At 33.6% G+C, this 15187-nt stretch overlaps 2 protein-coding genes across 2 annotated transcripts; both read right to left on the bottom strand.

The window, feature by feature from the left end:
- Positions 1–429: 429 nt before the first annotated feature.
- On the bottom strand, positions 430–1903 carry LOC116138765 (probable L-cysteine desulfhydrase, chloroplastic). Its single transcript, XM_031424445.1, has one exon. The coding sequence runs from the start codon at positions 1752–1754 to the stop codon at positions 432–434; it is 1323 nt and encodes a 440-aa protein (XP_031280305.1). The 5' UTR covers positions 1755–1903; the 3' UTR covers positions 430–431.
- Positions 1904–7638: 5735 nt separating this feature from the next.
- LOC116138545 (probable carboxylesterase 7) lies at positions 7639–11899 on the bottom strand. Its single transcript, XM_031424259.1, has 2 exons — positions 11792–11899; positions 7639–8609 (listed from the first exon to the last, which is right to left on the bottom strand). Exons 1-2 carry the CDS (start codon positions 11897–11899, stop codon positions 7701–7703), a joined length of 1017 nt encoding a protein of 338 aa, XP_031280119.1. The 3' UTR covers positions 7639–7700.
- Between the last annotated feature and the right edge of the window lie 3288 nt (positions 11900–15187).

Genomic DNA, 15187 nt, shown 5'->3' with positions numbered 1-15187 from the left:
TTTACCAAATAAGTTAGGGTCACAGAGAAGGCAAAACAAATCATATATTTGCTCAGCGACACTTTAGGTGTACTACTTATAGCAAATAATGCCAATTATCTAAGGTGCTTTAACTAAGAAAAGCTGACATTAACAGGCCATTCACCTAGCCCGTCCTTCACTTCAGAACTTCAAAATGTTACAAGATAAGATCCATGACCCCACACACCATATTTGATAAAATGACACCGTATGACTTCTTACTGTCCAAATGAAAAATAGAGCCAGTTTTTGGTGTTGCAAAGACAGAAGGCATAATTTTAGGTTACTGCTTCAGAGCAGCAAATTTCTATGAGAAATCAATCACAACGAATCAACAACCATATGGTGCCACACTCATGTAAATAGCTGACAAACCATCCCGATAATTGAATATAAGCATACCTCTTTAACTACGAGAAAAGCGCACAAGTGAACCCTTCATTGACCAGTTCGTTAATTGCATCTCTAAACTTGTAATAATCATCTGGTTTGTTGTAAACTTGATGAGAAATTCTTGCATACCCTGTAATCGTATCAACCTCCCCATCTCTTGGCGGCCGATAATAAATAGGTACTTCCACAGAAAACTTATCCCTCAAGCGAGTTCTTAACTTTTGGGTATCAGACTCACATGAAATCCCCAAACAAGCAGGCAACCCAACCATGATCATGCTCGCACACATCTCTGGAGGAGACCCAAGATGCGTTCCCCATGCATTTGCCAACATCTCCCCCATCGCAACAACAACTTCATGATTCCTCTTCTTGATTCCCTCAATTCCCCCCTCAAACCTATTAACAAACTCCAAAACTTGAGGAACCACCAATTGGGCACTATAATCCCTGGTCCCAATCCAAGCACTCTCTATAGCCAACCCATTTCCATACTCATGAGACACCACAGGATGATGCAAATCATTACACTCATTAGCCTTTCTACAATACAAAAACGCAACCGAAGGCGGGCAAAAGAACCACTTATACAAATTACTAGTATAAAAGTCAGCTCCAATTTCCTTCATATCAACATCAATACAACCGATACCATGAGCTGCATCCACAAACACTTGATCCACACCCTCTTCCCTACAAATCTTAACCAATTCTTTTACAGGAATCACAACACTAGGCATAGAAGTCACATGATCAATCACAGCTAATCTAACTCTTTTCCCACTATTTTTCCCTCTCGCTAAAGCCTTCCTAAACTCACTAACAACTTCATCAACAGAGCTAACAGGAAAAGGCAATTGAACTTCAATAACAAACCCACCTACACGAGTCACATAAGCCTCCACAGACTTCTTCACAGCGCCATAAGCATAGTGAAGCATCACACAAGCATCCCCTTTCTCAAACCTCCCCTGAGAAAACCCCCAAGAAACACTCTGCAAAACGATAGCCGCCGCAGTTGTAGCATTATCAACAATGGAGATTTCATCAACATGGTCAGCATTAACCAGGTCTTTAATCACAAGTCTAGACTGTAAAATTCCAGTCTTCAACTTGTTGAAGTAAAACTCATCCGGCTGAGAAAGGTAGTCAAGCTGCCACCTTTTCTGTGCAGAGATGATGCTCTTGGGGCAACATCCAAAGCTGCCGTTGTTGATGCGGGCTACGGAGGGGGAGTGGTGGGAGAATTCAGATTGGATTTCAGTGGGGGAAATGAAAGAATCAGAAAGCTTAGGCCTCTTGGGGAAGTGGGTAATGGAGTTATGGTCAATTCCATTCATGGTGGACTAGTAGTGAGGATTAGGCATGGGAAAAGTATGAGATTTTTTCAGGTTTTGGTGGAGGAGGAGATCATGGAGATGGAGAGAGGAGAAACAGAGAGAGAAAAGGAAGAAGGAAAGTTTCAACAAAGCGTGAGAGATGGTGTGGTTTGATGACATATGGCTAATTTAATTAGTGCTTCTTAATTGTGTTTTATTACCAAAATGTGAAGATAATTAACCTTATTTTAATAAATTTAAATTATTTGTCTTTTGTGAAATTGGCTAGTTTGTGACAATTATGTCTTTTTCTAATAAATTTTTGATTTTGATGTTTAAAAAATTTATTAATTTGGACAAGTGAAATGACTGTTTTATCTATGTGGATAGTATTTTTATTTTTGAAACAAGAGTTAATGATTAATCTCTTGAGATAAATAACAAAAATTCTAAAATAATAAAAATCTTCTTCCATTAAGTTTTAAGCGTTTAAATAAATAATAGGAAAACAATTTGATAATACCAACTTATAACCGTCCTATTTTTACATAATTTACTGGGATTTTTATTTTATTAATACCTAAGGTGATTTATGTCTTTTTAACTCTTGAAATAATAAAAATAAAACCATCACTAACAATTTTGGAGTTAAAAATAGAAAAAGTTACTAAATCCTATTCACTATGTTTGAATATAAGTTTTAAATGGTGAGTGTGTTTTTTTAAAATGAATTTTGGAAAGGTTAAAGAGGTCATTTGATGACTTTTTGAGATGTCAAAGGATGATTGACTGAAAAAGAAATGGGATAATTGTCATTTCCTAAAAGAATAAGGATAATAATTGACAACTCTCCAACTATTGTTGAATTTTATATGGATTTTAATTTAATGACTTTAAATAATTTTTAGGATCCTTAAAAAGTTAAATTTCTTGATTGGACTCCATTAGGTGGTTAAATGTCAATAATACCCTTGAAACTTTGTAGTTTTGTTTTATTATTTGCCTTTTAATATGATACAAGTATTGTGGAAGGCCAACTTAAAAGTTGGAAAGTTTTGTCATTTACATTAGCTTATAGTATTTCTTCTTAGTGTATGCATCTTTATTGTTCACAACTTTCCGTCCAAGTCAACCTAAAAGTTTTCATATTTCTTTATTGTAATATTTTATTAGGGTTTATTCCTTTGGTATCATTGGGTTATCCACTATTAAGAATATAATTCCTCTTGTTGTAGAAATAATACACTAACCTTCTTTACCATTTGTTTTTGGGAAATTTTAAGTAAACCCCTACACATTTGAGGAATTAAAAGCACCCCCTAGTTCTGGAAATGAGACCCTACCCCCCATTCTGTCAAGTTTCGTTAATGAGAATCTGTTAAGAGTGCAAGGACGAATTTATCCTTTGACAAAATAACAAAACATATCCTAATTGCCTAACTACCTTCTCTGTCATCCCTTAATTGTGCAACAACCACCATCTGTTGTTGGTGTTGCCACCTCTAACAACCTTGTGGTATAGCTAGATGTCTCTACAACACCGCAATAACCACTAAAGGCTTTGACTACCTCGGATTTATCGCTTAAGGCTACCAAAGGTCTTGCGACTATTGCGAAAGGATTGAAAGCCTTAATAACAACAATGATACAGGTGAAAAAAAGACCTCAGGACAATTGATAAGGTCATATTTGCCCTTGAAGGCTGCGTAGAGCTCGAATTTAGCCTCTATTGTTGTCGATAGGCTAGATCTAGCCTTGTCACCGATGAGACCAAATTCGGCCTCTCGACATTGGTAGAGGCTAGATTTGCCCCTATCGACGCTTTTAGAGGCCATATTGAGTCTTTAAGCAGCCATTAGAAGTCTAATTTGGTTTCATGGCAATCTATTGAGGTGTTTACTGGTGAGAAAGAGAGGAATAAAATGGTAGAAGCAGGAGAAAAGACGGAGAAGAAAAAAGATGCCAGGGCAGAAGAAAAATTCAGCTAGGGTTCTCCTAGGTGAAAGTTAGAAATGCCCTTCCTTATAAATTAAAATTACAACTTTACTTGTATGTCAGTTAACATTAATGGCAAAGTTAACAAAATGGGGGCTAGGGTCCAATTTCTCAAATTAGTGGGCTTCGAATTCCTCAAATCTATGGGGGTTTACTAAAAAAATCCCTTACTTTCGGCAGTCAATTTAAAATGTCAACTATGTCGACTTATGCAATTATCAAATTCACCTAAAATTTTTTAGAATTTTGTCTTTAAAATTTTAATGAATTTACTATAATTTCTGATATTTGGGTATTTTTTAAATTTCTTTTTGAAAATTTCACTTATATTATGAATTTCTAAGAAATTTATGTTTAAGAGTGATATGATCTTTTAAAGGTCAAAATCAGTCAAAAAAGTTAATTTTAATAGAAAAAACTAGGGATATATGAGATAACTAAATAATTTCCATACCAAGAATAAGCCCTACTTTCTTTAAAATTCAATTTTATAATTAAGTGAAAGGTTAGGTTGCATAGGAATAAATTAATTCACATGAAATTATAATAAGTAGTTGGATAATGATGTGTTAACTTGCCATTATCTTTATAACATTTTGTTATGTTATAGTATCAGATCGGTTAATAAATTATTGCAATTGGGTTCATTTTTAATTGGATTTCTACCGACAATTCTCTCCATTTGTGAATAGGGTTAATAACATTGACACCCCCTAAGGTTTCGATATTTTCAGGAGTATAGATAAGAGCATTAGGTCAACACTTACACCCCAACGATGTTAGGCAAACTTAACTGGAAGAGGTTAGTTCAGTAATAGCACTTGAAAGCAATGAAGAAATAGAAGAAACGAGTTAAAAAGTTAAAAACTCACTCAAGACTCATATATAAAAAAAAGTCAGCTTTTTATCTTTAAAAAAATTAAATTAAAAAGATTATTTCCTTTATATTTACAGATTAAAACCACCGTCATTTCAACCCAAAGCCAAAAAAATCATATATCTTTACTATCTTTTATCTTTCAAGAAACAAAGGCGTGAAGCGAACGGAAAACACCGGGGTGGTGTTTACCATAGGTACTTCGACGCTCAAGTCAGCAAGGCTGAAAGAGGCTAGTATAGTGAGGGCTAGGGAGTAGAGATGTTACCAGAAGTTTAGTCGGGGACTGTGACTATGGCAGTGATGTGAGTCTCTTAAGTCAGAGCTTCGGGTGTGAAGGTGTAATGTAATGTCCCTTGTGAGAGGGCTGACCTCTGCTTATATAATGATTGTCTGGTCTCCTAGTCTTGGTGGGAGTAGGAGTCCTAGTGTGACTCTGATACGAACTCTAGAGGAATTAGGATGGTGGTGAGCCGTCTTACCAGTGTTCGAATAGGAAGGTGATCTCGAACAGGAAAGTAACTTCGAGTAGGAAAGTGATCTGAACAGGAAGGTGACCTCGAATAGGAGATTGATCAGGAATAAGAAAGTGATCTGCGGGGGCCATGGGCTCTGAACTCATGTATAGGTCCAAGAAGTGAGCTGGGATTGGGAGGCTCGCGCCCAGATGGTTTGGGCCGGCTGTACCTCGTATCAATGGGTCTAATCCGGATCGGATCGCATCGAGATTAGGCCTAGTCTCTTCCATATTGTCAGACCCATTTTCTTATTTGTGCCAAGGACGATTTTTGGCCCTAATAGTTTAATTTGTTGATTTAGATTGAATTATGTTTGACTTATCTGGCTTTTCTAACTTGTAAAAGGGTCTAGAAATTTGCCCAAAAAATTTTCAGAAATAAAAGAAGGCTAAAGGCTTTGGTTGTACTAACTGGTTTTATAAGTTTTAGTATTGATACAGTGGAAAGGTCAATCAAATAATCATTATTTTATTTATTTATTTATAAAGAATAATTTAATTAATAAGGAGATAATAAATTACTTTTTTTTTTCTTTGTTTTCATAAGTACTTAAGTTAGAAAGTAAAATTGTGAACTAAATAGAATAACAAGGGCAAAATAGCCTTTACATAATAAAATACACTGCTTTGTTAATTATGCCCTAAGCCCTTAACTTCATTCATAGTTTGGGGTGTAAGTGTTGACCTAATGTTCTTCTTAATCCGTTTGTGGAGCTTTGAAACCTGAGGGGGTGTTGATGTTATTAATCCTTTGTGAATAAGACAGAAATCATTGAGAACCGAAGAGGGACTTTATATTAAAATAATAAAATAAGACAAAAATTAATGGAATCTGAACGAGATTGAGTGATGGCTCTTTCTAATCCACTCATGAGAATTCTAAATTCAGAAATTTGTTATGTGCTTATTGGTGATTTTAAGCCTCATTTTTTTTTTAATTTTTTTGTTTTAAATTCCATTATTTTCGTCCTTTAAAGTAATAAAAGATTAGTTGATTATAACTAACTTAGCTTTTAAAATTAAAATAAAAAAACAAAAATACCCCTTCATTAAAGTTAGTTATTAAAATTTTGTTATATGTCAATATAATAATGCATTTTTTTTAAATGTGCGGTTAAATTATATTTATATATAACCAGAATTGCACATTATAATTACAAATTGAAATAAAAAAAGCACATTACACATTTTAAAATCAAAATCAATTAAACATATTATAGGTTACAAATGTTTATGAGGAGCCAACTGACCATATTTTGTTTTTGTTAGGTACAGCTCCCTAACAAATGGTAAAACATGAATAAAGTAATAGGTGATAATTTTAATAAATAAATAAAAATCAAAGTTATATTATATATTATAATTTATTGTTTTTTTTTTTTTTTGAAATAATTAGTTTGATAGAGAAAATTGTACTAATAAATAGAGCGAAAGGTGGCAACTTTGGAATTAATGTTAGAGAGGGTAACCAAAGTAATTTAACATTAATTATAGGAAAATTAAATAAATGAGATTGTAAATAATTTCATATACATGTGAAAAAAACATGTGACTGAGGTCAAATTTGGAAATATAAATACAAATACAATCTAAATATCAAAATAGAAGATTATGCATATTTATGAGGTCCGTCCATGCGTGATGGTGAATAAACCCTTCACTCTCCAGCTTTTAATAATGCCAGTTTATATACTTCACCGTGTATATATTAATTGAACCAATAAAAAACGTTTTTTAATCCCCTTAAAATGATTATAATTAGTGTTGTGAAACCCGGCCCGACTCGGCCTATTCAACCAGTTGGACTATTACCCAGGGCCTTCTCTAAGCTGAGTTACTCAAGTGGATTGTTTTAAAATCCCTAACCTGATCATTGGCCACTTATGTCGCATGCCCTCCATGCCCGAGTCCAATGTCCCAACTCTGCTATCCATGGTGTGTCATTGCGGCCCAACCTGTTCGACCATCAATTTGCATTTGGCCAAATCACAAATGCGTGTTTGTTGGATTTTAAACTTATAGGGATTGATAGGTATTTATTAAGGGTGTGTTTATTAAATTTCAAACTTATTGGATCACTGGTTAGACCCCCGATTGAATCGGTCAAATCGGAACTGACCCCTTGTTCGGGTGACTCCTCGAGCCAGGTTTTAGAACACTGATTATAATTTAATTTCAGGCAATATGACAATTTAGATTGTCATTTTTTAACATTACATTGAAATATAACATTTTAACCACTATTGGGTGGTCCAACAGTCAATTAGAACTCTTTAGTGTATTACTCAAGAAGTTTTGAGTTTGATTCACTTGGATTAATAATAGGGTTGATCACTAAGATGATTTACTTGACTGTCAACTTTAAAGATACGCACAAGTTGGCCCGAGCAGCATCGGTTAAAGAAAATAAATAGAAAAAAGAGAAAAGAAATATTACATTTTTATACATTAAGAAATGTGAAAATTATAGACTCATAATACATTTTATTTCATCAATGTCAAAAGACACACACACTCCAGTTATTACACAAAGAAGATAATCCAACAAACTCCGCTAAATTATCAAACTACTTTTACACTAATCTTCTTTGATAAATGAAACAACCTTACTGGTCAATTCCACTGCCTTTTCACAATTGGGATTACGCATATGGAAAACGTGCTCTTCACCATGATTCTCCACAAGCTCAGCTCTTCCACCCCATCCACTTTTCTTCAGATCTTCATGGTAATTTTTCCCCACAACATTCAGAAGATCTTTCTCAGCCACAAAGATCAACACCCTCTCACACCCGAGCTTCCCAAGATCCTCTACGGACGGTTTCATCCGAGGATCCTGCAACCCGCTGTTACTTGGATTCATATACAACCACATCTGATCGTCTTCCGTCCCACCGAAATAAGGATGAATTAAGATCACCCCAACCACTTTCACTCCAGGTAACCCGATTGAACCGACCTGGAACGTCAAAGTATGCGAGATATTTCCTCCGGCACTATCTCCACCGATAAAAACTTTGCCAAAATCAGCATGATCATTTAGCCAAGGTTCAGGTCCACTTCCACTAACGTGGGACGCCACCCACTGGAGTGCAGCCCATGAGTCTTCGTAACAAGCCGGTATGGGTCGATCTGGGAAGAGTCCGTACTCCACAGAAACAACTATGGCCCCAGCCTCGGCTGAAAGGGTGCTACAGAAGCTATGGTAGCCTGGAGCAAAGGCGGACAACATACAGAAGCCACCGCCGTGCATGTAGAATAAAAGAGGGAACTTTTGTTTAGGGTCTGTGACTTTGGGGATGAAAATACGGGCGGACACAGGAGGTTCAGATGAGATCGTAACGTCTTTGGATCGGACACCGGTGACGGGATCATCGGACGGTGGAACCGTGGCCTTGACGAAGGGCGGAAAGTTTAATTTGACTCGACCGTCTTTGTACACTCGGAAGAGTCGAAACTCCTTGACGATTTCGGAGTCGCTTGATGCCTTGAAGAAGCAGAAGGGAGAGGTTTAATGGAAGGCTTCAGCTCAAGTAGATGTAAGAATGGAAAGGTTCTTGTCTCGTCGTTTAATGAAGAAATAGAAAACGTTTATATTTTATTGTGGGGATTATGGGGATGAAACAGTGTCGCCACCAAACATTCAACGTTATCATTCGTAAGTCTTATTTCATCTTTTATTTTTTTCAAATTAAATAAGAGTAAGCGACAAATTCCCACTCGTCCCGAGGTTTAACGAAATCTTAATTGATAATTTTAGATCCTTACCTTTAACTAACACTATTAATGATTAGCGAAACTGGTCAAAACTTATAGTAAAGTCGAGGTGAAGTATAGTTTGATAAGAAAGTTTTGGGAGTCCTGGGGTATCTCAAAAGTGATTTTAAACTTTAGAACCAATGAAAAAAAGCCAAAAACTACCTATTTAACCGTTATTAATGTAAGTCTTTTTTGCTAATATGAGTCCATCTTTTACTAAATAAAGCATTAGAACACTTTACATGCTAACAACGTTACGCTATAATGAAAATTGAAAATCTATTAAAATAAAGAAAATGACATTACTTTAAAGGTGATACTAGAAAAATGCAATCAATAATATCAACTTGAGATTTCAATAAACTTTGGATGGGATACGTTGTTTGCTCATTAAATAATGACCAAGTATAACTCATATTCATATATATATATAATATATATATATATATATATTATTATATATATATATTATATAAATATATATATATATATAATTTTAATAAAAATAAATTATATGGATTGCTGTGGTGTTTTTGTAATTTCTAAAAAAAATATTTGAAAATGTTTATTTAAATTAGCAAATTTAGGAAGGTTTAAAAGAAATTAAAAAATGTAGAATAAATTAAGAGAAAAATGACATTTTACTATTTAACTTTATTGAAATACTATAATAACATTCCCAATAGCTACCAAACGGAGCTATAGTAACTGGTTTTATAAGTTTTAGTATTGATACAGTGGAGAGGTAATCAATAATCATGATTTTATTTATTTATTTATAAAGAATAATTTAATTAATAAGGAGTAATAATAACTTTTTTTTTCCTTTGTTTTCATAAGTACTTAAGTTAGAAAGTAAGATTGTGAACTAATAGAATAACAAGGGCAAAATAGACTTACATAATAAAATCCACTGCTCTGTTAATTATGCCCTAGCCCTTAACTTCACTCACAGTTTGGGTGTCGTGTTGACCTAATGTTCTTCTTAATCCGGTGTGAAGCTTTGAAACCTAGGGGGTGTTGATGTTATTAATCCTTTGTGAATAAGACAGAATCATTGGAACCGAAGAGGGACTTATATTAAAATAATAAAATGAGGCAAAAATTAATGGAATCTGAATGAGATTGAGTGAGGCTCTTTCTACTCCGCTCATAGAAATTAAATTCAGAAATTTGTTATGTGCTTATTGGTGATTTTAAGCCTCAATTTTTTTTAAATTTTTTTTTTAAAATTCTATTATTTTGTCCTTAAAGTAATAAAAGATTAGTTGATTATAACTTAGCTTATAAAATTACATAAAATAACAAAAATACCCTTCGTTAAAGTTAGTTATTAAAATTTTGTTATATGTCAATATATAATGCATTTTTTTTTAAAATGTCAGTTAAATATTATATATAATATAAATGTGTATATGCTTTTTTATTTCAATTTGTTAAATTATATATATATATATTTTATATATATATGTGTGTGTGTGTGTGTGTGTGTGTGTAATGTGCTTTTTTTTATTTCAATTTGTAATTATAATGTGCAATATATATATATATATATATACAGTCCCTAACAAATGGTAAAACATGAATAAAGTAATAGGTGATAATTTTAATAAATAAATAAAAATCAAAGTTATATTATAATTTATATATTGTAATTCATTGTTTTTTTTTTTTTGAAATAATTAGTTTGATAGAGAAAATTGTACTAATAAATAGAGCGAAAGGTGGCAACTTTGGCGGATTCAAGAGTCAAGAATTAATGTTAGAGAGGGTAACCAAAGTAATTTAACATTAATTATAGGAAAATTAAATAAACGAGATTGTAAATAATTTCATATACATGTGACTGAGGTCAAATTTGGAAATATAAATACAAATACAATCTAAACATCAAAATAGAAGATTATGCATATTAATGAGGTCCGTCTATGCGTGATGGTGAATAAACCTTCACTCTCCAGCTTTTAATAATGCCAGTTTATATTCTTCACCGTGTATATATTAATTGAACCAATAAAAATCTATCACACACAGATGTTTAATGAAAGATAAAGAGATAAATTAACATGGATTCATTAGTTTGTCGGATGCATTAATTTTTAGTTTTTTTAGTCAAAACACAATTTTTCTTCTCATTATTCTCTTCAATAATTCTTAGCAAATTTCACCATTACTTTAGATCAGGTAATTATGTATTAATCCATGTTGGAAATCCTTAGATATTGAAAATGTTGTTACGAAAACTCGTAACAATCAGAGATATCTAATCGATCACGACAGAACTACGTAAGATATGCACGTGATTTTAAATAATCAGCTTGGAATAAACTATAATATCCACAATAGAAATAGACAAGAGGTTTTTAAAATGGTTCAGCGGGTTGGAACCAAACCTACATTCTCTAATGTCTTATTGCTTATATCTGGATTACACACAAGATGATTACAGGAGAAAACATGTTGTAGTGAGCTGATGCTCTCTCTAAATGGTTTCCTATGCTTGAGTGTATTCAATCCAGCATCGTTCAAAATGGATGTGGTGTCTCCATTTTATACACACCGTCTAACAGTGGTTGGGAGTTTGTGTTACAAAGTGGATTACACGCATAATCCCCCTTAATCCGGATCTCAGTCAACCCCCACGGCCCCACCCATGGTTAAGATTGATAAGCTTATTGGTTAAATCATCTGTTGTAGGAGCGAGACTTAGGACGATTTTGATCATTAAATCTCAGTACGATTTATAGACAGGTGGCACAAATCTGGCCGTCGAAAAATCATGCACAACACCTGCAAATTGAGGGAGAGAGAATCTAAAAGATAATTTCAATGTGTAATAGTTATATTCATTTGATAACTTATGCGTACACAAGAAGAAGAGGGCCGGAGAAGGAGAAAGGATATATATACTCGAAAATTCTCAAAATTATGGACGTCTGCTTTCTGGACTTTCATTTTCTGGTCTCTAAAAGAAGAAGAAGAAGAAGAAGAAGACGCAGGAGGTGTTATCATTTCCATTATCCTCCTTTGATAACTTATGCATTAATTTACACGAAGAAGAAGATATATAGAACAAATTTATAATATGCAAATGATACGCACTTTCTTGAACTAATTAAAATGGTGACTCATAGTTGAAAGTTTCATGCTTCTTCTTAAGGTAAGCATCGACACATCTTCGTCAATTCTAGGGTTTCCAAAGAAAGAGTCTTTGTCTCCATCACTGCGACCAACTCTTGGTGCATTGATTCCTTCATCTTCTTCATATTGATCTTTCCCTCTTCGATGCCTCCTCGACTTGAATACAGAAAAGGGTATGCAAAAACAACACACTTAGTTATTGTTCTTGCCGCTCATCATCATCAAAAAAATAAGGTTAGCTTTTGGAGCTAAAATCGAGTTCAATGATCAAAGTACTTAACCAACGGTGGAGTTTTATACTCTTCACTGTCGAATGATTTCGACCTAAACAACAACACTATGTATTTAGTGTAGGAGGTCTAGTATTATTTTGTAATATATTATAACATATTATTGTTAAACAGTATTAAATCGATTAATATTTTATTACAGTTGGGTTAATTTTTAATAGAAGTTCTACTTCTACCGACAATTCTCCTCATTTATGAATACAACTAGATAAAAAGAACCCGTTAGACTGAGTAGTTGAAATTCTAAATTGAGAACTTTGTTACGACCTTATTGGTAATTAAGCCTCAATTTAGCTGGAAATTTGAGTTAAATTTATTTTTAAAATAGTTTTTGATTTTAAGTTAAGGAGAATGAAGTTCAATTACTAAGACAATATCTACTTGACCAAACTTATAATAACTCAACTTTGTTTCCGAATCTTGCAAAAACATCATTTATTCAATTGAAGGAAAATTGAGAAATATGAGATGTGATTGGTAAAATTGTGAATTTGTATTCCAACTTTTGTATAAGTTGTGTAATTTTAAGTTGTTAATATCACATTTCAAGATGAAGATTAGGCACTTTAATACTTAAAAAAGAAAAAAGAAAAAAAAGACAGCCTACTTTGTTGGATATTATTATTAATTCAAATTCTCGGTTTTGAACTTTGCAAAAAACATTATTTATCCAAAACCTTAGAGAAAATCGAGCACTGTGAGATGTGATAAGTGAATTGTAAAATTTATATCTTAATTTTTCCTATTTTAAGTGACATGATCTATGATGAAGATAGCTTACATTAATGATTAAAAAAAGATAATACTATTAGAGTCCCACACCGACTAGGCATGCTCAAGCCTATTGATTTATAAGAGAAGGTAATCCTATCATTCAACAATGCCTTATTAAGTGAGGAGTTAGACCCACCTCAAATTTCATCATGGTATCAAAGTTCAGGTTCAGTTGAGCTGAGCGCTTGACCAGTGGGTGAGGAGTTAGAGCCAACACCTATCTCCATCAATAGGCATGACCCAACATATAGGCTTGATCGTGAGGGGGAGTGTTGGAGTCCCACACCGACTAGGCACGCTTAAGCCTATTGGGTTATATGAGGGGGTAATCCTCCCATTCAACAATGCCTTATCGGGCGAGGAGTCAGGCTCACCTCAAATTCTATCAAATACCTATATGATCTGATTCCGCCTATTAACTTACAATTTTGCTTTTAACTTTTTGAAAAAACTTACATATTCATCTAAAGTCTAAAAAAAGTGCAAAAATTCGAGCGATGTGAGATGCAACATGGATATACTTATGTTGTAAATCAATACTGATTCCTCAACCTGCAAGATTAATCTTAGATCATAACAGAAAAACGCAAGAACAAAGAAAATCACACAGCACAAGATCTACCGTGGTTCGCTTGTTCAATATAGAACAAGTTACATCCACGTTGAACTCCAGAATATGGAGCTTGCTACACTAGGATTAATCACTCCAAAGATTATAGATTACAGACCAATCTCCTTCACTGTCAACCAAACATTCACACACTCATTCACTTCTCTTTATCCTGCAAATCCTAACACTAGAGTACTCTATACCCTTTAAGGAACACCCTGCCCTCAAAATAAGACTCTAGAACGATTTACAAAAAGAAGAACCAGAATGAATCACGAACCCTAACCCAGGTTACACAAACGTATTTACAGAGAAAAGAGAGAAAACCCTAATACACGAACAATTTCCAAAATGCGTGAAAAGGTTCCCCTTTTATACTGTTGACTTGTGATTGAATTTGAGCCATCAGATTCTCTTTAAATTTGATGGTTGTGATTGATTTGGACTAATAGGAAAAACGACAGCGTTTTTTCCTTGGCCTAAACGACGTCGCAGGCTTTACTTATTTAACAACTTCTATGACAGAGATTTATTTAGGGCAGATTGTATTATTAGTCATATGAAATAGGGTTCCAATTTATACCTGCAATTGCTTTGGCTGTATTGTTAGTCATCAATATTCAACAGTCACTATCATGTCCATAGTATTTTTTCCTCAGCTATCTTAAGTTTTAATCCCTTATATTGGTTTAGCATCGATTCTTTGATCATCATCCAAAGGTTTGATGGTTGTTTAAGATTATACATTATTGGCAAATGTATTTTTTCCTAAGCTATCTTAAGTTTCAATCACTTATATAGTTTTGGACTATTGAACTTTTTTGGATCTTATAATTTTCCTATACTCAATAACAATGTTAGAATTAATATAATATTGCTTTGGGGCCATTGAACTTAGGATTTCTTTTGTTTTAAACTTGTATTTTAAAATTTAAGGATTTTGGGCTGTGTCAAACTAGGGATATATGGATTTTTTGAGACGTAAAAAGATGATTGACTAAAAATGAAATAATTGTCACAAACTTGTCAATTTCCTAAAAGAATAGGGATAATAGTTGACAACTCTTTGATTATTGTTGAATTGAAATATTGAAATTTAACCACACTTGGATGGTCGAGTGGTCGAATAGGGACTGTTAGATGACCACTGGAGTTTTATCGATCGTTAACTTCAAGGCCTCAGAGGATTAGTTGAAGTGTGCGCGCAATTTAGCCTGGACACCCATAGTCACCCAAAAATGTATATATATGTGTGTGTGAAATTTTATATGGATTTAAATTCAGGTATAGTATAGTTAAGATGAAATCTTCAAATTCTAATGACTTCAAATAATTTTTAGGATCCATAGAAGTTAAATTTCTTGATTGGACTCCATTAGGTGAGGAGAAAGGTGGTTAAATGTCAATAGTACCCTTGAAACTTTGTAGTTTTGTTTTATTATTTGCCTTGTAATGTGTTATAAGTATTGTGTAGGCCAACTTAAAGTTGGA

This window comes from Pistacia vera, unplaced genomic scaffold (assembly GCF_008641045.1).
Source record: "Pistacia vera cultivar Batoury unplaced genomic scaffold, PisVer_v2 Contig11, whole genome shotgun sequence".
Classification (NCBI taxonomy): Eukaryota; Viridiplantae; Streptophyta; class Magnoliopsida; order Sapindales; family Anacardiaceae; genus Pistacia; species Pistacia vera.
The sequence above is the reverse complement of the archived record's forward strand: the minus strand, read 5'-3'. Positions and strand labels throughout refer to the sequence as shown.

Excerpts from the sequence above, each read along its gene's own strand:
- LOC116138545 (XM_031424259.1), bottom strand. The coding sequence starts at position 11,899 with ATGGAAATGATAACACCTCCTGCGTCTTCTTCTTCTTCTTCTTCTTCT. Across the intron at positions 8,610-11,791 it reads ATAATTTTGAGAATTTTCGA|GCATCAAGCGACTCCGAAAT; the intron begins GTATATATATCC and ends TGCTTCTTCAAG.
- LOC116138765 (XM_031424445.1), bottom strand. The coding sequence starts at position 1,754 with ATGAATGGAATTGACCATAACTCCATTACCCACTTCCCCAAGAGGCCT.